Source organism: Manacus candei, unplaced genomic scaffold (assembly GCF_025592945.1).
Source record: "Manacus candei isolate 608988 ecotype Guabito, Panama unplaced genomic scaffold, ASM2559294v1 h1tg000077l, whole genome shotgun sequence".
NCBI lineage: Eukaryota > Metazoa > Chordata > Aves > Passeriformes > Pipridae > Manacus > Manacus candei.
In genome coordinates this window covers 3333969-3360677 of record NW_026138125.1, presented here as the reverse complement: position 1 = coordinate 3360677, position 26709 = coordinate 3333969, and the positions used below count along the sequence as shown (strand labels likewise).

At 39.0% G+C, this 26709-nt stretch overlaps 1 protein-coding gene across 1 annotated transcript in view; it reads left to right on the top strand.

Annotated features, from left to right (window-relative positions):
• Window positions 1-8611: 8611 nt before the first annotated feature.
• The window catches only part of LOC127481266 (von Willebrand factor D and EGF domain-containing protein-like), a 171993-nt gene continuing 153895 nt past the window's right edge, over window positions 8612-26709 (top strand). Inside the window, exon 1 of the mRNA XM_051810327.1 lies at window positions 8612-8953. Within this exon, the coding sequence (XP_051666287.1) occupies window positions 8857-8953 (97 nt within the window). The 5' untranslated portion in view covers window positions 8612-8856. The remainder of the gene's footprint in view (window positions 8954-26709) is intronic.

Genomic DNA, 26709 nt, shown 5'->3' with positions numbered 1-26709 from the left:
TTAGCCAGTGGTATTTAGTCATAATTTAGCCATTGGTATTGAGTCAGTTCTACTAAGTGTATAACAAAATACTGTAACAAAATGAATCATAAATTCCATGTCCCTTAATGCTACTTATTGAGTAAACTCTTCAGCGAGATGCCATTACCTGCAGTGATTACACGCTCACAGCATGGAAGTCAGAAGCAAATCTGGCAGGTGCAAACATCTGCTTCTTTATTTATAGCTGCAGAGAAAAAGTGTCCAGTAACGCAGCGTGCTTCAACTTGGACCAGAATTTTATAAAGCTCTGGGCATGCGCAGGGAAAAAAAGCTTCCCTTCTTCCTGTGCAATTTTCTGGGAACTTATTTAACTTCATCCAGATTTTCTACCTGGCTACATAAAGGGTTTGGCCAAGTTTTTGAAAGCATTGTGAATGCTGAAAAGAGATTTGCAGACCATCGTTTTAGGCTATTAAATAATATTAGTCTAATAGTATGTGCTAATGGGAAACACTGGTCTGAGTGTTTTATTGTGGGTAACATACACAGAGCAGGTCTGTCTTATTGGCATTGTGAGATAATTCTGAAAATGCACTTTGTGCTGTTCTGGCACCAAACTTGAACTGAAAGGGTCTGGGCAGCCCCATCAGACCACTCAGACAAAGATGAGGGGAAGAGTTAGTAGGGATAAAACAACAAATATCACCTTTTCCACATGGCTATTAGAGAAATAGCTGCTTTAATGGGCTTTCAACCATTAAAAGGTAGAATTAGAAGCTGAATTAGACTATTCAATTAACAGGCAGTCAGCTGTGTAAAACCTATCATGTGACACTGATGCTCTGAAATCCAAACAGGTAAATGTTATTAAAGTCCCTAATAGAGTAAAAATGTTTTTTCTTGGGTTTATATAAATAAATAACATAACACTTTTTTGTAAGATTTGCTGTGATAGACCACTAATTTCATGCACCTGCACTGTAGTGGTTTGAGCCACAATAAAAATTAAACTATAACCAGAAATGCTATCTCTGCAGCATTTGTATTGTTTTCATGAACTTTCAGAAGCAGCAACTGCAGAATTTTTTGGTGGTTAATAGCAAATCTCATGTTGCCAGTAAAACTGAAAGGGTAAAAAAGCAACTGGAGAAGAGAACAGTGGGAATAACTGGCTGTAGGCAAGATCTGAATTTTATGAATATTAGAAGCTCAGGGCCATTGTACTGAAGGTGAAATGACCCTTAAAAAGGTGGCTAAGAACAGCTAATCCAGAATGAGGCCATAAAAATGTCAAAATGGACAACGGCAGAAAAGTTGGGCAAAAATAAAGGAATAATTCAAAATATTGCTTGAGGGAGGTCTGTGTATAGTGTGAGACAGCAACACAATTATTTAAGAGCAGCCCATTATCTACTGCCCAGAAAGTCACAGGGGTTTGTAACATAGAGTTATGATTCCAATTTATGTGGCATTTGGAATGAATACTTACCTTGGTGAAAAAAAAAAACCCTCATGAAATAAAACCTATTCTAGAACCTTCATTCACTCTAAATTGTTACTGGTCTGTAACAATAAATATTATTCCATTAATTTTATATTACTATGGTTTCCAAGACAGTGGAATTAGATGAGATCTCTTCACAGGAGACGAATTTAAGAGACAACTGTTATTTATAAGAGCTGAAATAATGTGTTTGGAGTGCTTCTGTTTTTATTTAACACCTGCTTTTCCCTCCACATAATTTTCTTCAGAAAAATTCAGTAATGAATTGATTTTTACCCATTTCAAAAGATGAAAACCTGGAATTTGCAGTATGTGTGGTTGAGAATACTGAACAGAGGAAACTTGGTGGAAAATAAATTATTGGGCTGGCTATAAATTGACCCTTAGCTCCCATGAAGCCTTTCTGAGCTCTGTTGGAAACTTGCTTTTCCCGTGGGGAGATGTGTATAAATCAGATTAACTTCACTGAGAGCAATGGAGTAAACATATCTGAGGGAACACAGTACTGTACTTCCAACATTTCTCTAGTTTCTGGTATTTTCAAGATGGCCACTTGGAGGTTTATGACAGTATTAGCAGTAAAAAAGCAGAGATTTTGAAAATGGTATCTGTAAGAGGTGGAGGAGAGTCTCCCATCCATGGCTGGATTACACTGCTTATGACCTGTACTTCAGCAGCTCCTCTTCTACCTTCCAAGGCAACACTAACCACCAACTCATATATTCCCCACACATCTTTTCTAATATGAAGAGTTTATAATTGTTGGTGAATATAAAAAAGTGAAAGCTTATGAGACATACCACTGCCCTTTTCTTCTTAAAATTAATACGTTCTGTAAAATCCCTAAAGGAGCTTTAGAAAAAAAGCAAAAGAGAAAAGCAGGGAGCAGCATGTCCCTTTGGATGATACTTGAGGTGCCTTGGCTGATTTATAGGCCTGGAAAATATTTGCAATGCCCATATTATACTAGTTCTGGGGATAAAGAGAGGATTTAATTCACCAGTGCTATCAATCTTTTACCTTTCAAGGCAGTAAATTCACTAAATTCAGTAAAAAAAGCAATTCAGCTTCATGTAGTTGTTGTTATAATATATCATTTATCATTTACTGTATGTAAGTACCAATAGCACAAACATTTAAAATCATCAAAAGAACTATAAAGAGATGAAAGAAAAATGTTTCAGAATAAATCTTTGTCTTTCCCAAAGCAATCTGCTCTGTGATAAGGTTATAGACTGAAATGTATGTCACTGTGAGCTTGACATAAAATTCTTATTTGTAATTGCAAATGTTTTAACAAAATTGTTAAACCCCATTTCCTATTTGTGTATGACACAAGCAGGAAGAAAAGGGGGAATCTTAAAACTACATTTATATGCCCTGGTCTCCACTAGAGTGATGCAGTAAGGTTTCTCCTGGAGATTTCTCAGAGATCCTAAAGTTATATATTATGGTGAGCATCCTGTGGAGGAATCTAACTGTCCTAAAGGTGCTTGGATGTCTGTCTCTTAAAGTGAGTTCTTCAGAGCTAATCTGATAGTGATGAATATTCCCATTTATGCTTAGATTAACCTATGATCTCTGAAAAGAAATAATATTTGCAATATTTTTCTTTCTTGAATGAATGTAGAAAGGCAATTGAATCAAATTAAGGGAATGATCTACATTGTAATAATCACATTTTGCTGCCACTTATTTTCATACACACACTAGTTAGCCATATATCTTTAATATTTTTATACCATTTATATTATATTTTTAGTACAGCTTTGATGCTTTTATTTACCCCTAGCATCCCTTGCCTGTTCAGCAGTCTAAAAGCCTTGAAGAGGCAACATCTGTGTTGAAGAAGTAGAGGCAAACACCAGGTCTGCTTGAGAGGAGCCCTGCCAAGGCCACTTGCAGAAATGAAGCTCTCTTTGAACACAACATCTGCTTTCACAGACTCCCTTACAAGATCAAATTGTAACAGCCAAGATGGAAAAGGAGGATGAAAGAAGAGATGACAGATATGTGCATAGTCATTTTTAATGCTGGTTGTAGGCTGGTTTTAATCCAAGCCAAATTCCCACCTTTTGTTACTGAACTTCGTGGTTCTGCTTTGATTCTCATTATTACTCCTGGCTGGGACATATATAGGAGGGGATTGACACTTCTGGATTCCCTTTATGGTTTTGATTTCTTCAAAAAGGAAGCCTTCTGGAAAAGGCTGAGTGAAATGGTTCAAGGTAGGAGCAACACCTTTCCACTTCATGCCTTTCCACTGCTAATACTGATGAAAAACTCCTGTAGAATGCCTTTCTGCTGCCATTTCAAAGGAAACTCTTTCCTAAATGGAAAGTTCACTCAATGAGAAAATTCAGTCTGCAAATTTCCTGAGTAATAGCGATTTTTTGTATTGCTATTATCTGTCCATTATCAAGGCTATGAGTAGCCATTTCTCTTACTCTATATTTTTAGTATTGAGCCAAGATAAGTCAAGACTTAGGGAGAAGAGACAAAGAAGTGTTTAAAAAATACTTCCGTAGTTATTAATATTAATTTTGCAGAAGAACAATCAAAATGTAGTATGATTGTTTGTTTAATTGTGTATCCATTTCACTTAAGTTGCACAATAAATGATGTTTGAAGAGGATGAAGCAATTCTTTGTAGAAGGAATTCAGGCAACTAGAGCAGCTCACAAAAGTGCAATAAATACTGAGCTGATCTAGGAACACACATAAAAATACCCCAATAATAAAAAAAGATTTCTAAAATATGTATCTCTTACTGATTTTGTGGAAACTGTACACTTTTCTGCACGTGGATTCTGATGAGAACTCCCCAGCCAGTTCCAATATTCACAGTTTATACATGGGTGTCCTCTTTTTATGAATATTTGGTAATTGCAAATCTCTTCACATAGAATAATCATTTTGGGGTTTGAGCTGTTGAGCAACAACCATTCACGTAGATTTGTCTTGGAGCACTCTGGAGCAGAGGTGAATTGCAATGTGATTTACTTCGACATCTCCGCAATAATTTGGTGCTTTCCAGCAAATAAGGAACTCATATGAAGAATTCACACATCTCACATGACTGTGCCCTAGCACACACGAGTTCACAGGGTGCTTGGCTCATGTATAACTCGCCTGCCCTGGCAGAAGTGTCCATCCAAGAAGGGTACTGATGGTGCACGATGCACGTTTAATAAGGGAATGTCGTGCCCAGTTAAAGGTCAGGTGGTCAGAGCAACATTCATGGCAAAACAGTGAAGAAACAAAACAGAGGTTCATGGCCCTGCACACCCAGAGCTGTGGGTGCACCATGTCAGGTCAGGGGTCACATGCAGCCTTGATCCATGCCAAGGGGCAGTGTGGTTACAGAGAGCTGATTTAATGCCTTTAATAGGTTCACTTATGCTGTGTTAGAGTCCAAGCACTCGTGCTCTTGCTAGCCTTAAAAAACTTGGTGATGATCGTTAGGTTTCTTCATTTTATCTCTGGTTTAGAGTTTGAAATCCCATAGTTTGGCTCACTGGGTAACGAGGAATGACACTCTGAAAGCCATCAGAGTTCTCCCTTCCACAAGGGAGTTAGAAGCTAAAAGATAAACACACCAAATGAACTAACGTAGAAATCATTCTCTATATTCCCAGAGCTCTGAAAAGGGGATATATTTATGAATAATGAATTATTACTCTAAAACCCATAACTAGTCCTCTCTTAAATGAAGAGCTTGGTCCAGTAAATTATATGTACAACTTGTCTTATTTTCTGAAGAGGAATGCTGTGTTCTGTACGTGAGAACACAAAAGAGAGGAAACACAATTTCCAATCGCTGCGTGACCACTGATTATTTCCCTAAAGTGGGCATAAGCTGAGATGAAGTTCTTTCTGTCCAATGTAACTCACCTGGGCAGTCTTGAAATAAGAAATAAAGATCAATTTTTTTGACTAACAAGGTGTGTGAATACCATACTTTTGTTATGCCAAATGTGTTTGGCATCTCTCTAAAATATATTGACAGAGATGACAAAAAGAAATAAAAGCCAACAGCAGAGAGAGAGGACCCCAGACCTGAACCCCTTCTCATTCTTTTTAGGAAAACACTTTGGTATGAGGAGTTCTTACTGGATGTTGCTGGGTCTCAGTTAAATCCATTATGCCAAACTTTTCACTTGCTTGGAAGTTGCAGGAAGGATTGAAAGAGTCAGTGGACACAGCTAGTCCATACCAACAGAGAAGGGACAGCCCTGGGAGCACAGTGAGTTCATTTCTTGTCACTGGGCTTGGCAGGTATTTTCAGTCAAATAAAAAAAAGCATACAAAAATAGATAGAGGAGGGATTTAGCATGTGAAAATATGTGAATTCAGACTTGTGAAAAAAAAAATAAATATACTATTCAGTGAAGATATCTTTTCCCTCTGAAGGACTCTGTCCTACCAGAAAAGTGTATGTACAGGCAGGGTCATTCTCTCCCTGTCACCCAGGAATAACAAATCTCTTCTCTGCCCAGAAAGCCACCCCAGGGAACAGCCTCATAGTAAGGGTATTCCTCATAGGAAGCAGAAGGAAATGCTGGCTCAAGTGCAAAAGCAAAGTGCCTTCCACACTCAATTTTTGTAATACCCCTCTCCTTTCTTTCCTGGGGTGCCCAGGTAGACAGACACTTCCACATGACCTTCAGAAATATATGAGTGGTGGGATTCACCACTTTCAAAATTCCACTATAGCCCAGGCCTTCTGTGTGCAACTCTCCTACACTGACTTGGGCGCCTGAGAATTTTTCATACTCGGAACAAAGCGTCAAAAAGTCCCATCTTTGGGGACCTTTAAGGTATTTGCAATTTTATCATTATGTTTTTATTCAGTCCCATCCTGAGGTTAAGTTCTGCATCTGAAGGAAAAAGCAAATATTATTGTTCTTAATATTCTTCCTACAGCCTTCCTCCTGCCTCTGCTTATCTCCCTGTGCTGCCCTGTCCCCTCCATCTGTGCCAGCCCAGCTCCTCCAGCCCAGCACCAGCACCAGCTCTCCCAGTGGAATGTTTCAGGCAAACTATGTGTCTTTCTTATAAAGTGAAGACATCTGTATACCTACATGTGTATCCATCAGGCAATTTATGGTCAAGCCTGAAATGCTGCTGCCAGCTTCCAGCTGTGACTTTTGGCTTGTTTTAATTCCCTGTCTCCATCCCTACCATTGAAAATTAATTTAATACTAGAAGGAATTGGTGCCTCAGTGCTGTGCTGGGTTTTTGTACAGACAGAAAAGGGAATCGTTTCAAGTGTTCACTCCCCACATTTGAATACACCCATTTTCTGAGGGGTTTCAGGTTCTCCTCTTGTTCATGTTAATAGTGTGGAAACTGTGACAGTATTTTCCAATATTTTTATGCAGGTTCTCCATGGGTTTAGTTTCACACTATTTTTTAGAATGATGTTTGGGAGGAGGGAGAAGGTGGTGTTCACTATTTTTTCTGACTTCTGTGAGGGCTTTTCTTGGGGTGGGAGAATGGGAATTAGAGAGTTGTCTGACCTCATTGTCTGACCTGGCACTGTTTGTCTTCCCAAAATGAGTCATATCCAGCTGAGGGAAACTTCTTAGTTGAGACAATGGGAAGCTTCATTTCACCTTTAGCATATCCAAAGGTTCTCCTTGATTAAAACCTACTTAAGAAGAAAACAGGTAAGGTGATAAACAGTTCTACAAAACTCTCCCTTTTCTGCTTTTGCCCTGAATACCTACTATTTACATTTTTTTGCCTGAATACTTTTGCTTTCTGTATACAAAAACCACCAAAGACTGAATTGTTTGTGGAAAGCTCTCTTTGCTGTAAATTGGTTTTGGCTGCCAATATTTTGGCAGGGACAAATCTCAACCCTCAACAGATTTCAGACCTGTGCCTTTTAGGCCAAAATTTAGAGTCAAAAGAAGTTGGAACCCTATCACTGTGTAGAAACTACCACAAATACATTCAAGCATTAGCTGAGAAAGCCATAGAAAAATAGAAATTGGGTGCTGATAAAAACAAAATTATTTTTTTCATTGGATGTGCTTGTACTCAAGAAATGGACAAGCATGTCTTATGAAAAAAAAGTCAGAAATATTGGATTCTTAATGATCTTGAAAGAATACAGTCTAAACATCAGTAAAATCAATGGAAAGACTCACAGAGGCTCCCAAAGGGCTACAAGTCAGGCCTATGAGGTGGCTAATCCAATGAGACTGACTGATTACAGATTTTGCAACTCCAAAATCTATAATCAAAACTAAGAAAAAAGTTTTAGAAGTTTCTTCTTAAATAGCCTATATTTCCCTCAAGGAATCCAGTGGTAAAACTCCTCGAGGGATGTAGTTAAGCCAAATGAACAGCATTTTAAACTCCTTGGTTGTACTGCAAAATCATTTTAATGGCTTTGTGTATGCTTTTCCATGAAATGCTCCTCACAGTGATTTGTGTGGAATGTTTACAGTCTTGCGTATTACTCTCTTATCAGATAATTCACAATATCCTCACTTAAACAAGCAGACACAATCAAACTTGACAAGTCGAAGAAAAAGAGTGCTGGCAGATATGGAAAACACTGAACAGTGGGTGGAGATGTAAAATTTTCTAAATAAAACACCATGAATATCAGAGTATAGGATGTGATTTGATAGCAAATTCCTCAGGTTGGGCATTAAGATGGTATTATGCATTGTTGTACAATAAACTGTTCACACTGAGTGGAAGTAGCACAAAGGACCCATGTGGCAGCAACAGGGCATTTTGCAATGAGACCAAACTTTAGAAAAATGTGGTTGGGCAACACGAGTGATGGAATTCTTCCCCTGCATTTTGCTTTTGTCTTTTGTTCTGTTACTATCTCTGGTGAGACGACGCTCTGAAATGCACATCTCGTTTTTCACGATCCTCGCACATAAACATGATGCCAGATATGACTGCAATAATCTGGAGTTAGTGCTGCCTGCTTTAAAATCCTGGCAGGCAAGCACGTTTTACAACCCTAATTTCTGCGGGATCACCTCCCACCCCTGAGGTACAGGCTGTCCTCGCCCCCTGTGTGTGCGGGTGTGTTACCGGGTGCGTAAATCCCGGCAGCTGCAGCCGGAGCAGCTGCAGGGACACATGGGCTCTGTTTGCGTGTGGGAGGGGGTGAGTGTGGTTTGTGTGTGGCTGGAGGGCTTCCCTCTTGGAAATTCTGGGATTAATGACACATTAAACCCTCTCCAAGAGAGTGGATCGAACAGAGCAAAAGAAAGAAAAAAAAAAAGAATTGAAACAGGCAGGCAGGCTGATGGGCTTTTCCTGCAAAGTTTAGGGCTTCAAAAGTTAACTTATAAGCAACTGCAGATGCATGGATAAAACCTACCTTGGACACTATGCAGCAGCACTTTCCTTTCCATCAGCATCTCCAACTTGTTGCCTACCTCTGTTGGATTCCCTTGCTGGCCATTAGTGCTGAGTCAGCCACATTAGGTAAGGATTTTGTACTTTTTAATTATTTGACAGTCATTCGAGTGATGAGTTCATTTGTATTTTAAACTGAGATGATCTTGCTTAGATTTATTTTTGAATGTGGATTGGAGTGACAGAGGGCTATTATTAGAAAGAGCCTCCAAAATAGAATGGAAGTAAGGTTAAAATAAACAACCAAGGTAATGAAGAAGGGCACAGTGATTGCCAAGCATACTTGCAGCACATGATGTATTTGGATTATTACAGGACTTCCACTTTATTTTTTTACTTCTTTTTTTTTATTATTTTTAAAGAAATTAAAGACCTATGAAAATTCTTACTTAGTATTAGAAAAAAAAATCAAACTATTTAAAGAGTATATATAATATTTTCCCATAAAAGGAGTATGTGAAATAAACCATAAAAGAAAAAAACACTTTAAAATAAAAATGTATTCCTCCGGGAAAGAATTATATACACCATATATCAGAGCAACATTACAGATTAGTTAATTACACATATAATAATGCACAGCTATATGGCCTCTGGCAATAAAAAGTTCATGAGTAATTTCTCTACTACTGTATACAAGAAATGTGAGGCTTGTTACACTCTAGCATAGAGTTCAAAGAGGACACAGGTTTTACATATGTGGCTTGTTTATACAGCTTTAATAGTTACCTGTAGGAATACATTGAGAATCATGTTAGACATTAGTCAACTAGTGAAAACAGAGTTAATAAAAGAAACTGAGAAAAGCAGTCAGACAAGTGTGCAGTGCTGTGAGTGATTATGGATTCAGCTTTGGCAAACTCCAGGGAGGCACTCCCCCTTAATGGAAAAATGTTGCAATATTTTACAAAATTTAATTCTAGTAGAGTTCCAACTAGTCTTAACAGTGATTGTCAGCCAGCACTCATTAGCTCTATGAAGATAAAACAATATAAAGCCCTCTTCACTTGGATATCAGAGGGTGACCCAGAAAGTTCTGCAGGACTAAACACAAAGCAAATGACCTTATCGCCTTTGTCTTCAAACAATGCCTTTAATTTCTGAAACCTTTTGAAGGGTTGCCAGTTTTATGGAGGGTAGCAGCTACTTATCTATAGAACAAGCTTTTCATCAAGGGGAAATGACCTTTTAACTCCTAGTAACTAAGTAACTGTATTTGCCACTGTATTTTTGTAACTGAAGGTAACATGTGTAGACATCCTTATGACCCTGGGAATACAAAACAATAATTAAGAAGTGCTGTCTCTTAGGTGATGCAGAAGGATTCATAAGGCTTGTTGTTGTGGGTTCTTTTTGTAGTGTGAACTTGAAATAAATGAACCTGCTCAAAAAGTTTACATTCTGACAGATTGTGTTGTGACGTTATGATGTTTACTTTATGCTGTTCACTTTTGTACTCTAGCAAACCTACTAATCCCATAAGAATTTAGGGGTGAACAAGGGATATCTGACCAAAGAGCTTTTTGCAGATGCCTTGTTAAGAGGGAGAAGATGAAAAAGTCCTTTAAAGACCAAGGAAGAGCTTTATCATCTTCTGCAGTCTTATTTTAGGTAATGAACCTCCCTGTGACTGAGGATATTCTGAATATTTGGGCTTTTTACATGATTTCCTATGACTGAGAAACATGAAAGTGTTACCAACAACAACATCCGTAGATGCTCTCTGGTAGAAGATTAAATAAAGCATCAGGGACAAAAGCAACTCAGTGAATCATAGATGTGGGAGGGCTGACACAAAACAGAGCTTGTCAGACTCTTCTCGGATGAAATTCTGTAAATAAGTCAATCAAAAGAAAAAGACAATAGATTTTTACAGGGGTATTTTAAACAAAAACATTTATCTTAGAATAGATAGTTGCTTGTAGCATCACCAGTGAGATGGAATTGCTTCCCATCCCCTCTGGAACCTTTTCATAATGTACAATTGAAAAAGTTTTTAATTTAGATATGAGTTTCCTGCAAAGGCATCCTTGAAGCTCACAAAATCCACTGGAGCTTCACTACAAGATGAAGCTACTACTGTATATAGTAAAATCAGATACAATTAATTGTTTCTAAGTTCAGTCCTGTGGGTTTCCCTCAACTCTGAAACACAGAAGAAAATATTCAAGCATATCCAGAGGTGAAGAAAGAGAAGAGAGAAGATGGTGTCAGGGGAAGGTGAAGTGCCTACAGCCAGCATGGGAAGATAGTGTGTTCTCCAATGATCTGAATAGTTTAATTTGATTTAAGAAAGTAAATGAGAATGGTCTAGCATGGCAAAAATCACTCAGTATGTCTTGCAATTTTATAAGCCCCGGTCTTGCTTTCCATAGAAGAATGAAATGAAAATCAGAGTGTGTAATTTGCTTTGTATGCTACCCACAAGTAACCCATGATCTCACTGAGAGCTTCTGCTGTAAAACTCGAGTGCCAGGGACTGTCCATGCTGAAAGCTGGACCCAGGGAAACATTTCACCATAAGTATTTCAAAAGGAATAATTCAAACTATTCAGGACTTCTCCCACCTGCTTCAAGATGACAAACTCTCCCATGCCTTGGTCATACCTCAAACATGCCACCCAGGTCCTCAGCAACCCCCAGAACCCCAGGGCTTCTTCCACCCTCAGGGTCCCCGAGCACAGCAGGAGTGTGAGCAACCACAGGGAATCCCCAGTATCTGACCTGGAAGCAACTTGCAGGGATCAAGCTCTCAGGTCATGAGTGGGTTTGGTCAGGGACATTCCCATGCCTTTGGAAATGACACTGGGATTATTTTTAATTATATAATCTTGTTTACAAGTTAATATTCTATTTTCTCTTCTTTAAATTGTGTCAATATCAAGTACTCCAATGACCCCATTGTCTGGAATTGTCATAGAATCACAGAACGATTTGGGTTGGAAGGGACCTTAAAGATCACCTAGTTCCAACACCCCTCCCATGGGCAGGGATCCCATCCACTAGATCAGGTAACTGGCCCAAATTAAGCTAGTTTTTATTTTTTAAACTAAGATTGAAATCTGAATTTATTTGATTTTGTGGTCTCAAAGTGAAGCAGACATTTTACAATTATTTCTGTTTGCTGGTAGCTTTTTTGTTCCACTCTTTTTTCACATGGAAAAGCACAACAGGGTTGTGCTTAATGCAGGGATAGTTCATTCATAAAGAAGGAAAAATCAGGAGCTGTTGCAGTCTGGGGGTAAGGGATCATCTTTCACCTTATAGTGATATGTTTGTGACTCTCCTGAGTTGTATCAGTCCATCACTACCAGATTTTAGGGCTTTGAAATTTGGCAGAGAAACATTTTTTTGCTTAAGCATTTGCCTTTTAATTTCCGATGAAAATTAATGATAGTTTTCAAAGTTATACCTGCTTAAAAAAATAAGTTTGGTGTGAGAGGGCTGCCTATCACCTGCCTCTCTCAGGGATTTGCCTATTTCCCATTGACCTGCCAAACATGTAAGCTGTTTGAACTTCTTAACAGCTATTTATCACCCTGTGCTGTGCTAAAATTGAGGATCCATTTGTTAGACACTGCTCATAAGATTATAGGACCTTCATGGCCAAAATGTTTCCTTTAATGTTCCGGTTCCTCACAGTTATTCTGTCTCCAAATGCCAAATCTCAAGAAGTATTGTGCACATCCAAGTTCCTTTGCAATCGATAGGAACTGGGAGCAGTCAAGACAAATCAGTGTTTGTTCCTAAGGTGACAAGACAGATATCTGCAGAGAGGAAGCATCATCATTTTGTTTTACAGATGGGATGGGGATGTGAAGAGGCTCAAGGTCATGCACAAAATCCTTTGGTGAAGCTGAGATCTGTGCCGAGGCCTCGTTAGTCACAACCCAGCCCCATTAGCTGCAGCACAGCTCATAACTGGAACAAAAGCCAATATAGGAAATTGAGTGTAATAAAAATGCTCAACTTCTCTCCATCTTCCTTGTAAACTCTGAAGTCAAATGGCTACACACAAACTCAAGGGGACACAAAGTGGTTTTGGTGGATTTTAGACTGCTTAACATGTGGCCAATTCTTGAAATTCTCCCCAAATCCCCTTTGATTTCAATGGGAAATGATCCATTCTCTTTCCAAAATGCTATATGTCTTTATCACACAAATACAGAAGAAGAAAAGAAGGAAAAGCCATCCTGCACTAGTTTCATTAGAGACAGATTTTCTTTTCTGATTGTTCCTACTTCTTCCTCAACTACTTCTGTAGCCTAATAAATTAATTCTGGTTTTGGAAATATCTTTCCTCCATCATCTTTTTTTGTGATCTGGGCTGGCTCCTCCAAAAGGCTGGGAATATTGCGGAAGTACCATTTTGTTGGGTTTTCACTGTGTTTGTGCTGTACTTCTTTGAAAAGTTTGTTTGAAAAAGCTCACAAGGCAGCCAGATTACTGCCTTGTCTGATTTTGTCTACAAGTTTGTTCTCTTGGATGGTTTGTTCTGACTTTTTGGCTACTTTCTCCCTGGGTCAAGTGTCTTTCCTGTCACTTCAGAGACTGAAGTTTAGTGTTGGACATTGCTGATGCCCAATCCACTGCAGAAATGGATTTTGTCTTTAACAGTGTTGGCAGCATGTGTTGTTTGTTTAATGATTGTTAAGTTTTCTTCAAAGAATTATATTTTACCTTCAATTATGACCTTTGTTAATGTCATTGTGGCAGCTACACTATGTGTTTTGCCTTAGGTAGAGATTATTTGTGGTGAAACCTGAAAAACATGGATTAGATTGAAGAATATTTTTATCTGACTTTGAAACACCAATAAACCCATGTGTTAGTGCATGCAATTGTTTGTACAGCTTTTCTGGGAAGAGTTTTGTGTGTTAAGCTCTTAGGAGATTTACTTAATGAGAGTATGTACTCATTTGCTTCTTTCTGACACATCTTATTTTGATTACTCTGACGTCTATTACTTTGATTGCTGTGTTCACACTGCATGGCATCCACGGGGAGCCGCAAGGGAATATTCTACATATTGAAAGGAAAAAAAAATTGATTGCCTAATATAGCTGAGGGATTGTAGCAGTCTGCTCTGCTCCTTTTGCAGGTTTTATATTAATTCATCGATTGAAACAGAGTTTACTTATTCCCCTACTTTTTTCACAAAGCAGCTTCCATGAGCTGGATAGCAATTTATCTGCATACCACAGTAATGTAATGCATCTCCTGTGGTAGCTGGAACATTTTACAACTCAACTGTCTCTTGACAGCTTTGTGTTGACTGTTTCAGTAAAGGCCTCCTCATGTGGTATCTCACTAATGCCTCATCAGCTCAGTAGCTCTTGCATTTTCCATGAACTGGTGGATACCTCAAATTTCCTCCTCCTTATGCTATTAAGAAAAAGCATAACATTTCCCATCCTGGACTCACACTTTTACTTTCTCTCAATTTTTTAAATGGCTGATCAAGTTATGTTCAATTTGCCTCAGAAGGCAGAAGTCTTGCAGAAAAAAAAATCTGGGGAATGAGTGTTCTCAGAAGTTCCTGAATAGCTCTATAATGAGTTTAATGGTAAATGTGGAAAACTATTTGGGATCAGAACTAGACAATTTCTTTACAGAGAGGAACATATTTTATGTCAACACCTGCTTCCTTCTCATCTCCATTGAAAATTGTATTTTGCTGATGTTTGACTGTCATGCAAAGTTTTCATGGAATTTTATCTCACTGATTTTCTACAGACCTGTATGAAAAGCAAGAGAAGATAAAATTCAGCCAGTAGCTTATTTAATAGCTAAGCTAATGTTTTGTTATTCATAACTTTGTAATTAAAAATCTATTTAGAATTAACATTATTAAACTTCATTCATCAGATGTGTTATTTGTTGATCTGGTCCAGCTACCAGAACAGAGAGATCCACAAACATCTTTCAGAGATTACTTTAATCACCTTCTCTGTCCCTTTCCTCCAATTATTTACTTTACAATCAACTATGGGCATGCTATAAAACTAGTTGACTGTGACTCAGCCTCCCTCAGTAACAGAGCATAGATACTTTGATTCACTCAGGCTACCTTTTCATCAGCTCTCTTCTTTTCTTAATGGACTAGAGAAAAAATATATATAAAAATTCCCTGAGCCATTTGCTCTGTTCTTCTATTAGATGTTAAGATTAGAGCTAGCAACAAAGACATAAACAGGGTGAAATCTAATTAATTCCTAGTTTCTCTTTTGCAAGAAATACAAGGAAAATTAAGAGAAGGCTATTTCCTACCCCATTGTACTTACAACTCATTCTTCAAGTGCCAAAATATGTGGACATTCAATTTTCTGAATGTGTATAAGGCAGAATAAAAATAAAGGTAAAAGAAATCTATCCTTTTCCTTCAGCTACCCCATAACTAGAAGTTTTTGGCTCCAACAGAGTCTTCTAAGTGCCAGTGGGACTCAGACATCCACACCCCACAATATTCCTGAAGTATTTGGGCTTCTTTTCTCCTATAATATCCTTTAAAAGTCTCACTCATAATTATTGAATATATCAATCCTCCCATTTCAAATGATTTTCAGTCTTTTGTCTAGTCTTGTTGTTTCAATTGATCTTGTAAAAGATTATTGTGAACAGGTATGCTGGGAAAGCTGGAGTAGCTCACAGCATTCTCAGTCTGGAGCAAAGATGCATTTTGTTCATCCTCCCCTCCTTGCATGGAAGTACCAGTCATGACCTGGGGGTCAAAATCTGCCCAAACAGGAGCAGACAGGACTCATTTGTGCCCACACCCCATATACACCTCCCTGCAGAGCACCAGGGGTGTCCTGCCCACTGCAACACACCTCAGAGGAAGGAAGGTTTGGTATACCCTTAAGGTATAATTGGCAAAGACTGTGACCATGTGGAAGCTCTCAGGCTTGGATTTGGAAGGATGAGGTTTAATCCCCGTCCCTGGCATGTGCCTGTGCGAGGGCATTAGGATTAAAGATACTGGTGTCCTTCAGGACAGCTGGATCCAGGTTGCAGACTATGATCCCAGCACAAGCTATACATTTCCCAGAGGAATTTTATGACTATTTTCTCCTCTTGACATGATTCTTGCCTTGCAATACAAATAGTTTTGACATAAATCATAAATTTACTACCCACCCTCAGTCCTTTGCTTCTGCTTCACATTTTCCCAATAACTGATACCTTAGTCAGGAAAATCACCCACAGTCATTCCTGCTGCCTCCTAACGTTTGTTATCCCCTAATATTCATTTTTCTGTTTGCTATTACCTGTACTCTGCATGGGTGTGGAGACACTTTTTCTCATTAAAATGCCTCTGACAATATTATTCATCTGCTGTTTCCAAACAACTTCATCTTCTGTCTTAGGTCTGAGCTTGCAGCTTGTCTCCCGAGAATACCAAGCATCCTCATTAGGTGCTGGAAGGATGTGAGGGGAGCTGTATTTGGTCAGCCCCATGCTGCTGCCAAGGACCCTGGCACAGAAACACTCACAAGGACAAAAAAACCTCTGGAATGAGGAAAAAGCATCTTTACTGCTCAGAAAAACTGGTGGCAGAGACTCTAAATACTACTTGCATACACAATGATTAGCTGGAAAGAAGCTGTCTCCCAAAGTCTGGGTTTTGTGTTGGCATCAGATTATTTTTTTATGACTCTTAAGCAGATAACTTAATGTTTCTTTCAATGTGGTTAAATGGAGTATAACACTAAAATGTAACAATCCTGTAAAAGGCAGCACAGGTGGCCACGTGTGTACGTAAGCACAGGAAGCATCACTTTGACCACCACAGTTATCACTGCTTCATGTAATTATTCCTGCAAGTAGTGCTGCAGACATGCTGTGAGAAAAATTATGGTGGTACCAAAAAATTCACCACACAAATCCACCCAGTGCACTGGATTTTTGCCTCTGAATTCCATCGCTGCTGTTACAACCCATCTCCTCACCGTGATTATCCGCATAACAGTTTATAGACTGTATGACTTCCCAAAGATATCCTACTCCACGCTGAGTAGCTGCTGTTGATCCACACAGGAAGGTTTTCTTCTCTCTGATTGCTTTAACAATTGAAAACAATTAAAAATTTACTTTTCCACTGAGATATAACCAGTAAAAAAACCCAAAGTGCTAACTGATATTCTGGTATTTTTTAATCACTACTGACAGGAAAGATGTTGTGCTTTAGGACAGTGGAGCCAGATCAATCTCTTCTGTCACAGACAAGTGCCCTCAGAACTGGTCTATCGATTATGCCAGGAAGAATATCTTTAGATCTCTTATTTGAACTGTTTCACTTTCTATTAGTAATTAAATACATCTTGAAATGAGGACTTCAGTGTCAGTGCCATGTGTTCATCCCCTGTAAAGGTATAAATACCTGTGATGGACAGCAGCTTCATTCACTCTATGGCATAATGTATATATGTTATTTATAAAAAATAAAAATAAAGGAATCCCAGTACAGTTAGATGAGTAGATGATCATTCAATTGATCAATACACATTATTTTGGTCAAAACCTTATGTTCCAGAGCACAAGTCTCCAAATTTCTCCCCTCCTAATACAAAACCTGCACCAACAAAGGAATACAGGTCTTCTCAAAACTTTCAAATTTCTGTGAAAAGTTTCATTAACAGCATACAAAATAATCAACATTCAAAATTCCTGACCAGCTCTAACCCAAGTATACATTTTTTAGAAGAACAAATAAGCTGAATAAAGGGGGTAGTAAATTTCAATATCAGTAATGATACTTGTTTATGAGTCCCCAACAATTTGTAAAGGAGTGATTTATGTTAATTTGTGCTTGGGAAACAATGTCCTAATACACTGATTTTCAAATGTTCTTTTAATCAAAGATCCTTTTCTTCCAAAAGAAAGCCGTGGAGTGTCCTGTATCCCTTATTGTTTTATTCTTAAGGGAGGCCATTAGGGATATTTTGTATAAAGAAAAGAGGATAAAGTGAAATTAGTTTTTTATTTACAAAAATCATAGTTTTACTGAAGGCAAGGGACTTCTTAATTTTTGAGGTACTGAAAAGGGCCCTGAAGCTGGGTAGGAGGTACCCCCTGGCACACAGCCAAACAGGGCTATATGGTTATACTTGAGTAAATTCTGTGTGAAGACCTGGGTGCTCTGTGCTTCATGAACTGAAATCTGACATCTTAAGAACCCTCACAAGTTAAATAATATTTCAGCCTCTAAGATATGCTTGAAAACACCCATTCTCTATTATCAGATGGTTTGAGCAAGGTATGGCAATATATTCCCTACATCCAGTGCAGGCAACTGGTGGTGAGAAAGGCTGCTCTGGATCTTGCTCCATACTCATATCCAATAACTTCCTCAAGGCCACGAGCTTATTCCTGCTGTTTAAAGCCACCTTCATTTCTTAAAGTGTTGCCTAGCACTAAAGTGCTCTGTTAAGCTGCTGCCATGTTTTTCCATTCTGGTAGAAATTATTGTTCTATATAGTTTGATTTTAAGAGTGCCTTCTGGCATCCATTTGGGGAAAAGGCACTACATAAAAGCAAAATCAATACGAGAGACAGTTATATTTCCTGGGCTTTTTCGTTAGCTATAAAATATATACATTCAAGAAGGGAGGGGGGAAGAATATCAGTTCTACCCAAATTGAAAGAGGACAAGACAAAGCATGGAAGACTATGCATGAATGTGCACTGGCAGGAGCATGGACTGTGCAGGTTGCTGGGCACAGGCAGGTCTCTGATCTCACTATGCACAAACAACCCCACAAGACATTGGCCTGTCCTGTGACAGGCATCAAGCAACTGCCAAAATGCAGAAATATATGTATTTTAGTAAGTGATGTGTTTCTTGACTTGTTCTCACTTTTCGTTAAAGCCAAACTGACTATTAGCTAGACACAGGAAAATTTGCCTTTGCTCAGCATTAAGAATGAATAAAAGAATAAAACAGTGCTGAGCCAAATTCTTCCTCAAATCCCCACTGAACTCCACCTATGCTACCTTTGCTCTTTTTTCCCAAAGTATACCAAAATATTCTTCTTTCTATCTGAGAAAACCGTCCTTTCAAGCATCCTTGGATAAATTCCTCATCACCTCATGTGATATATTTTCTAGGATGTGCAAGCATAGAACTGGAAAATTCTGAAAAACTGTAACTGATATCTCTACAATTATGAGCTTAAAGATATAGCAGTAAATTTTTACCCAAACCAAGTTATTACTGCTTTATTAAAGCCCAGCTGAAAAATTAAAATTCAGACTGCTGTATTAGCCGGTATTCTGTCACAGGTTACCAAACCAGAAAGGCAAGCACCTTATTTTAACTTAGAGTAAAATTTCAAATCACAGTGTCTATTCAGTATCAGCATGCAATTATGGGAGTGAGAAATTGCACATAAGCCTTTTTTTTTTTTTTCTTTTTAACATGGGCCTTCTATAATGACATTTTCATTAGCAGGAAATACCTGTTGTCTGTAGAAAAATAATTTGTCCTGGTTTTTGAAAACTAAATTATCCCCTCTAAAAGATTAGCTGAAAAACACTATATAAATTCATAAGCATTCCAGATTAAATAACAAAGTTTTGCTTCTTTCTGGTGACCCCTAGTGATGCATTTTGTGAGAGAGTTCAAGAGTAAACCCAACAACTTATTTATTTCTGAAACGCAGATAAGGCATCTGGAAGATTTTATCTATGTGATTTTTTTTCCACTAGCCCATAATTCAGAGATCTGGGAAATAAAGGCCCAGAAAACTTATCAGTATGCAGCTGTTGATTTGAAACCCAAGTGAAGCTGTGGAGAAAAACTTGCAAGCTGGCAGTGACAGCACCAAGTAGAAGAGCCTTTGTAGGACAGCCACTGCCTAAAATCAGCCTCTTGGGTTTAAGGTACCACTTACATGACGTGCTTACCATCAAGAAGCTTTACACATATCTCTTCACGTTTGCCCTTTTGCCTCATACTCTCAGTTTTGTTATTCACAGTAACTCCCTTCCTGTTTTGGCTTCTCTTTGGCCTCTCAGTGAGGTAAGACGGTGGAACAAACCAGAACTGGGATTCAAAACGACAGAAAAAGCAGCCATTAAGAAGAATTTAATTTTTATCATCATAGTTGTGTGGCATACAGATCAAAACTCATCTCAAACTCGCTTCATGAAGGTGCATCAGAAGGGTGTCCCTCTCTTGTGGGCCAGACCATTCTATCCTATGACCGTGAGGTGTAGCTTGCTGAACGTGTTATTCCATCATGAGAGAGTGCTCCTTGCTGTGCACAGACTGCTGCATAACAGGAAAGGTTTAAATTAAAAAGAACAAGCCTCCAGCTATCACTGCCCAGCCTCTGCCATCGCACAGTACATCTTATACAAATAAGAGACATTTGTCTGCCTGATTCATTCCGCTTGAGTCAGGAATTGTAACAGGATGTTTTGGTGCTGTTGTGCCATCTATAGCCACCCTAGGACCCTGCTTCCCTCTCACCCTGCCCAGAGCCCACCCCATCTCAACATCTGCTGTTCCCCATACCCAGCTCCTGATCAGTCTTTTCTGGGCTTCGGCTGGAGCTTGGACATTTTGTCTTCCCCAGAACCCTTGTTCCAGGGGAAGAGGGTGGGAAAGCATTTCTTATTCATCTCTCTACTTGTTGCAGCATGGTAGAAGTTGATGATTTTATCAGTCCTTTTACATGCTTCAGTATCCTGCTCAAACAGTTGAGTTTATTTATACAAAATAAAATGGAAGAGTGTGTCTAATTTTTAACACAGGGATCTCATGTTATGAACATTGTAATACCGTGTTAAATTCAAGACCCTTGGTCCTGTCCAACTCCTCTGATTTTCACTGGGGATAGAACAGAGAGCAGAGTTTGGCTCATTTGTGCATTGTAACAGCTGTCCTCAAACCCATTTTCCTTAAAAAAAACATTGTGACCAGCCTTACATATCACAGACTCCCCTTTGCATACTTTTTCATTTTTTCCTCCTAAATTAACTACTGAGAAAATAACATTCACCATCCTAATATTTGTATTACTAATGTGAGGATAGGCAAGAAAATTTCCCTTCTGTTTTTATAGCAGAAAGATTTATTGCGGGTTGCTAAACAGTGGAGTGATTAAGTCATATTAAAGACATATTTAAGACAAGTGATTTCTGTCTTTTGAAGTTTTAAACTTGTTTCAAGAACACATCTTGATTTTGAACGTGACAATATTTCTTCACAGTAGTGCAAATATTTCTGTCCTTCCCCAGTGGGTCACAACGAAGTCAATAAAATATGCACACAAGAAATGCAAGCAGCATTTGGCTCAATATAAAGATTGATAATGTAACCACCTAAAAACCCTGCTTTTTATTATCATAAGACTCTCCTCATTTTTTTATAGTTTTCATTGAGCAAAACAATCCATCATACTTGAACTTCATCCACGTTTCTGAAACCAATAGTTTGCATGAGTCAATTTTTAATTATGATATTTTTATAAAACCTACAATTTATTTCCTGATTTTGTAAAACACTTTAAACAGCAAGTCATCGATATAAATTATGTCAATCTCAAGTGACCCCAAAGTCATTAATCTGACTGGATTTCACAGCAAAGCATAATACAGCATAACTTACTGGCTCTCCATCTGATACCCCAGAGCAGCAAAGATGGGGCCAGCAGTGAGGAACAGTGGGAAATCTCCATTTTGCTCTAGATTAGTGTGATTTTTAACCTTTTAAATAAAATGCCTATTGTGCTTAGAATCCCTGTTGCACTCTCACATTTAGGGCGAAAGGAAAATTGGTCTTTTAACTCTGAAAAAGAGAATAAAGGGTTCTCATCCATAGCATTGTACAAAGAGCAGTGAACCCCTACTCCAAAATATTGAGCTTTACACTCAGCCTGATGGTGAACTTGTCCTTATCCCATTCCTACAGCAAATCCTGATAGCAACAGAAGGGAATCTGCCCAGGAGGGTTGAGAGCAGAAATGGCCCATTGGTAGTAGCTGTTTTCCAAAATGGCTTTCTGCTTTGAAAGGGGGAGGGGGGGGGGAATCCATTGTGCCAAACCCCTTCCTCGTGGCTTTTTAGTACTACAGGCCAAAGGCTGCAGAGCTGCTAGAAAGGTGACTCCCCCAACCTGTGTGAAGCACAATCTCCCCCTTCTCCTTCCTATCTCCTGTTACTGCTCCTTTCCCAGGGTCCTCCCTTGCCGAGGGCTCCTGCAGCCTGCCAGACAATCTCACCTCTCCAGACCCAACACCTGCTTCTCTCATTTAAGACAGTTTTTGTGTGTGCCTCCTTTTAAAACCTCTTTTTTGGTTTTCCAGCTGTTTTCCCTTTTGGTGGCCACCTCAGTCCTTTCCAGTTGCTATCTCTCTCGGCACAGCTATGCTGGCTCCATCCTCCTCTGCTGGCAGCAGCCTCCTGCCTTCCCTTCCTTTGTGTTCATGGACATTGGTTGCATCCTTGTGGACTTAATGCCATTAAAATAGCAGTGAAATATGTAAAGGATAAGAACATGGCACAGGGATGAATGAAGATTACTTTTTGCTCATGCATAGGAGAGAGAATCACAGGATTTAGCCTGTATTTTTCAATTAATAGAGTATTTTTCTGTGTGTCAATTTTTAGTTCTTTTAAAAGTAGGATGCAGTTATTGTCTCAGTCTACATGAACTAGCATCACCCAGGTTCCTGTAGACAAAGAGAAGAGGAACTATTGGAAGGCAAAATATCCTGGCTGTTACACCTTTCCAAATTCTCTTGCTTTCAATGCCTTTCCTTTCACTTTATGAAAGTCTTTGCAGGAGACCAGCAGGTGAGAGGGAGCAACTGCAGCACTTTAGGATGTTTGCTAAAATGTAGTCACAGAGTAGAGCACGATGGGTTAAGAAGAAAAAGAAAAATCCAATGGCTTTTTTACTTTTCCTAGGGGACAATTCCCACACACTCCATTCTTTTTTCAGCACTTGAAATGGTTTCTCTTCCTATTTACAGAGTAAGATATACAGTCTGTACTTCAGTTCATATTTTTTGAAGTTCAGATGCTCTTCTCCATATTAAAACATCTCACAGGCAAATGCATATCCTTATTTATACTTCCTATATTAACTCAGTTACATGGTGGCTATAAAATTCCATAATAAGAAATAAGAGCTCTCATTGCACATTCACAAAACCCTCTAAAGAACAGAGGAAGAACAGGCCATAAGTGTCATAAATCTAACTCAATTTATTCCCAGTAAGAGTCTACAAATCAAACATTTTTATAATCCAGGATATTTATGATAAAATGGTGAATTTATAAACCTCCCCCAATGGTAATTCAATAATTAATGAGAAAATAACAAAATAGATAACAGGTTTCAAAATTTTTGCATCAAAAAAGTGAAATATTATAAACAATAATATGCCCTGTAAGCGTTTAGTCAAATCTGCGGTGAAAGAGGGCAAGAATAACATTTCAAAACTTTCAGAGCTCTCTCATCCCCTGATCCAGAACCTTCCAGTTTTGCTGCTGCAGTAGTTACGGTAATATGCAGATATTTTCCTTTCATCAATTATTCCCAAGTAAGCTAAGGGGTAGATTCCAGGCATCAGGCACATTTTCGGTCTCCGGCAGGATTTTCAGGTATTATATCCACAGGAGAAAGGGGGTGGTATGACAGACTTGTCCATTCCAGTCCGTCTGAGAAGATGGACTGGAAAGAGGATTTTCCAAATGGCACCACGCAGAGCTCTCTCAGTCACATGATAAAAGCCCCTCCTGTACAAATCCTACAATTGCTCTTGCTCATTCCAAGTTCCTTGCTACAGAGGCAGCTATCTAATCCATCTCGTAAAAGAGATATTTGGCTTGAATCACCTAGGCCTTTACCTTTCAAAAGGTAGAAATTCCCTATTTTCCACCCCAAATATGTTCATAGATGTTGCTTTTAAGCAGATGTTTTCACAACATTCTCCCTTAGCCTGGAGTTCCCTTTCCTGCTTCATACATATCAGCAACACAAAGTGCATCCTCATCTCCATTTTGCTAGGCTAAGCAAATTAGTTTTAATCTGTACTTTAAAAGTAAACTCTTTACTCTCCTGATTATCCTAATAGTCATTCCTTCTGCTTGCTCAAATCAGAACACGTACACAAGGATACAAATAAGCTCTGTACAGTGGCACTAATTTGTCTGCTGCTCTACTGTATTTTCAGCACTGAAAGCAGCTTTTCATATTGCAGTGGAAACAGTCACCTTGTGATCAGATAGTATATCCTTCTTTTATTGACCCAATTCTATTGTTAAATCTTGGGCTTGCTAATGTAGTACTCTGCCCTGGAAGTGCTCAAGTCTCATTTGTATGTGAACAGGACTTAAAAGGGTTTTTGGAGATAATTCTAGATAACAGTATATAAGACCTGTGCATACTCAATTCAATGGTATTTGTGATAAAAAGAAGGAAAACGAATGTGCAGCAACAAAGGAAATTCTGTGACTCAGCTAGAAAAGTAAAAAGCAGGAATCCAGTAAATATCAGTCTTTAGGGATAATAGCTTTCAGTGTTCAGCTATTCTTCACCAGCTCCTTATCTAAAGCCTCTGTGGCACAAGCTGAGGAGAGAGAATTCAACCCACCAGAGCCTCACAGGAGAAAGGGATGTACAATCTGTGCCCACTTTTCAGCCACTTAGGAATAATACATGCTTTTTGTTGATAATTTAGATTAGAAATCAAGCTATCAGGACTTTCCTGCCTGGAAGGAAGGTTCTGGTTTACAGTGTTTCTGCTCATGGAACCTCTTCCTCCTGTTTAAAATTGTTAAAATGCATGTCAAGGTCAATTTTCTGTCAGTGGCCAACAATGGAAAATCTGTGTTTGCGTGACTTTGTGTGATTACAAAATCCTCTTGCTGGTCTCAGGAATTCCAATAGAAACGATCATTTCTGCCTTGCTCTTTCCCATTTAAGTTGTGAAACACTCCACAAAATGTAGATGTAAATGCAGATCCTCCTGCTTCCTGCCTGACAGCAGCTGGCAAAACTGATGGGGAATCACTTCACAGTTCTGCCTTTTTTTTTTTTTCCCCAGGCATCCTGGTGAGTCTATCTTCCTCTAGGAAAGATAAGACATCCAGCCTGCCTTGTTAAAAATCAGCTTAGGGAGTAACACTCAGCAGTGCCAAAGCTCATGAGGATTTTCTGCCACAACCTATCAGAAGAACATGCCATCTACACATCTAGAGGGGACGAATCCTACCTCATTCTTCACTATTCAGGAGGGATTTTATTAAAAAAGAAGGTGCTTCATGGGGCTTGAAGCAGCAGGACAGAAATTCCATAGCCTGGGTGGCCTTGGCAGCCACTGCAGTCCCCTACACCTTGCTGTGTATGAAATTGGACACAATATAAACATGTTGGAATCAAACAGCCTTTTTCTAGAGTAAATTAGATAACAATTTTATTCAAGACCTGTAGGAGAAGATTACTTATTGCTCTCTGGTGTCTGCAGAGAGCCACAGTCTCATCTCAGACTAATGATGCTCTGGCATTCACGCTTTATTTCAGTCCTCAGCAAGCACTCACAATTAACATAAAAAGGGCACTACTTACGCATTAGTTTCTGTATTTGACTTGAAGATGCAGACGAATAATACTAAATAAACATCAACTGTTAGACTGTGGGACTTAATATGTTTTTGGAAACAGGCGATGGAAGTTTTAATTGCAAGTAGAAAGATTTTGAGATCATTGAGATCACTTCCATCTGACACTAATGACTGTGGTTTCCCAAATCAAAGCCCAGAATTTACAGCCAGGCTCAGCACCCATTTTGCTTAGATCCTCTCTTACGAGCAGTAATGGCCACTAATGAAACAGCCAAAAGCCCAGGTGGCTCTCCTGAAAATGTACATTTTAGAGCCTTGAGACCTGATCCCGCAGCTGCCAGCTTCACCCTGGGAAAGCCATTAGCAGCTGGCCTCACGTCTAGAAAAAGAAAACGAAATATGTTGCATTTTCACAGCCATCAATCAGCAGATGCATTGCCAGGAAAGCTTCATAATGATGTAGATATTGCCAATTGACTTTGCAAAAAAAAATATACTTTTCAGAAGGGAAACATGTAGGCAAAGCCCAACAGAAGATCTCAGCATACACTTGTGTGCCTGTGACAGAGTTCTGTTTCTTATTCAGAGGGGAGGGGCCTGATATGAGACAGCACCTCCCTTGGCAGAGGTTCCACTGTTCACCCTTGTCCCAAAGGGTGGCAGCAAGAGGGCACATTCCCTGCACCCCTCAGCACCACCTCCCAGGAGCTGTGGCAGAGGGCTTGTCCCCAGCCTTATGTCATTAGATGAGCGACTGTGCTTGCCCTGCTGAGCTTTCTGTTACTCTTTGGAGAAGAAAGTTGAAAGAGCAGAAGACCTTAAAATGAAAAAAAAAAAAAAAAAGTTGGAACCCTCATAGTTACATAATGATGCAAGCAAATGTGGTGGGGAGAAACACAAAAGCACTAACGAACTAATGTTACTTTTGGGGTTTGGTTGGTTTCTTCCTTAATGTTCCGCAAAATGGCTGAAAATTATCAGCAGCATTACTGCTCTTAAATGTTGTATTTCCAAAGATTTTGCTGCTTTTAGACCTTTTTTATTATCTTTACAATCTTCCTGAGAGAGATACTGAAATGTCTGGCATGACTCATGCTGTGAGCAATCCCTCTGTGAGAACTGAATGAAAACAGGCTGATAACAAGGGTGATTTCATTAAAAGAGCCCAGCCAGGTGACTGGTTACATGGGACGTTATTGAAATTATGCATGCAGAACTCTAACACTGTCATATTGTTTTAGATCATGTTT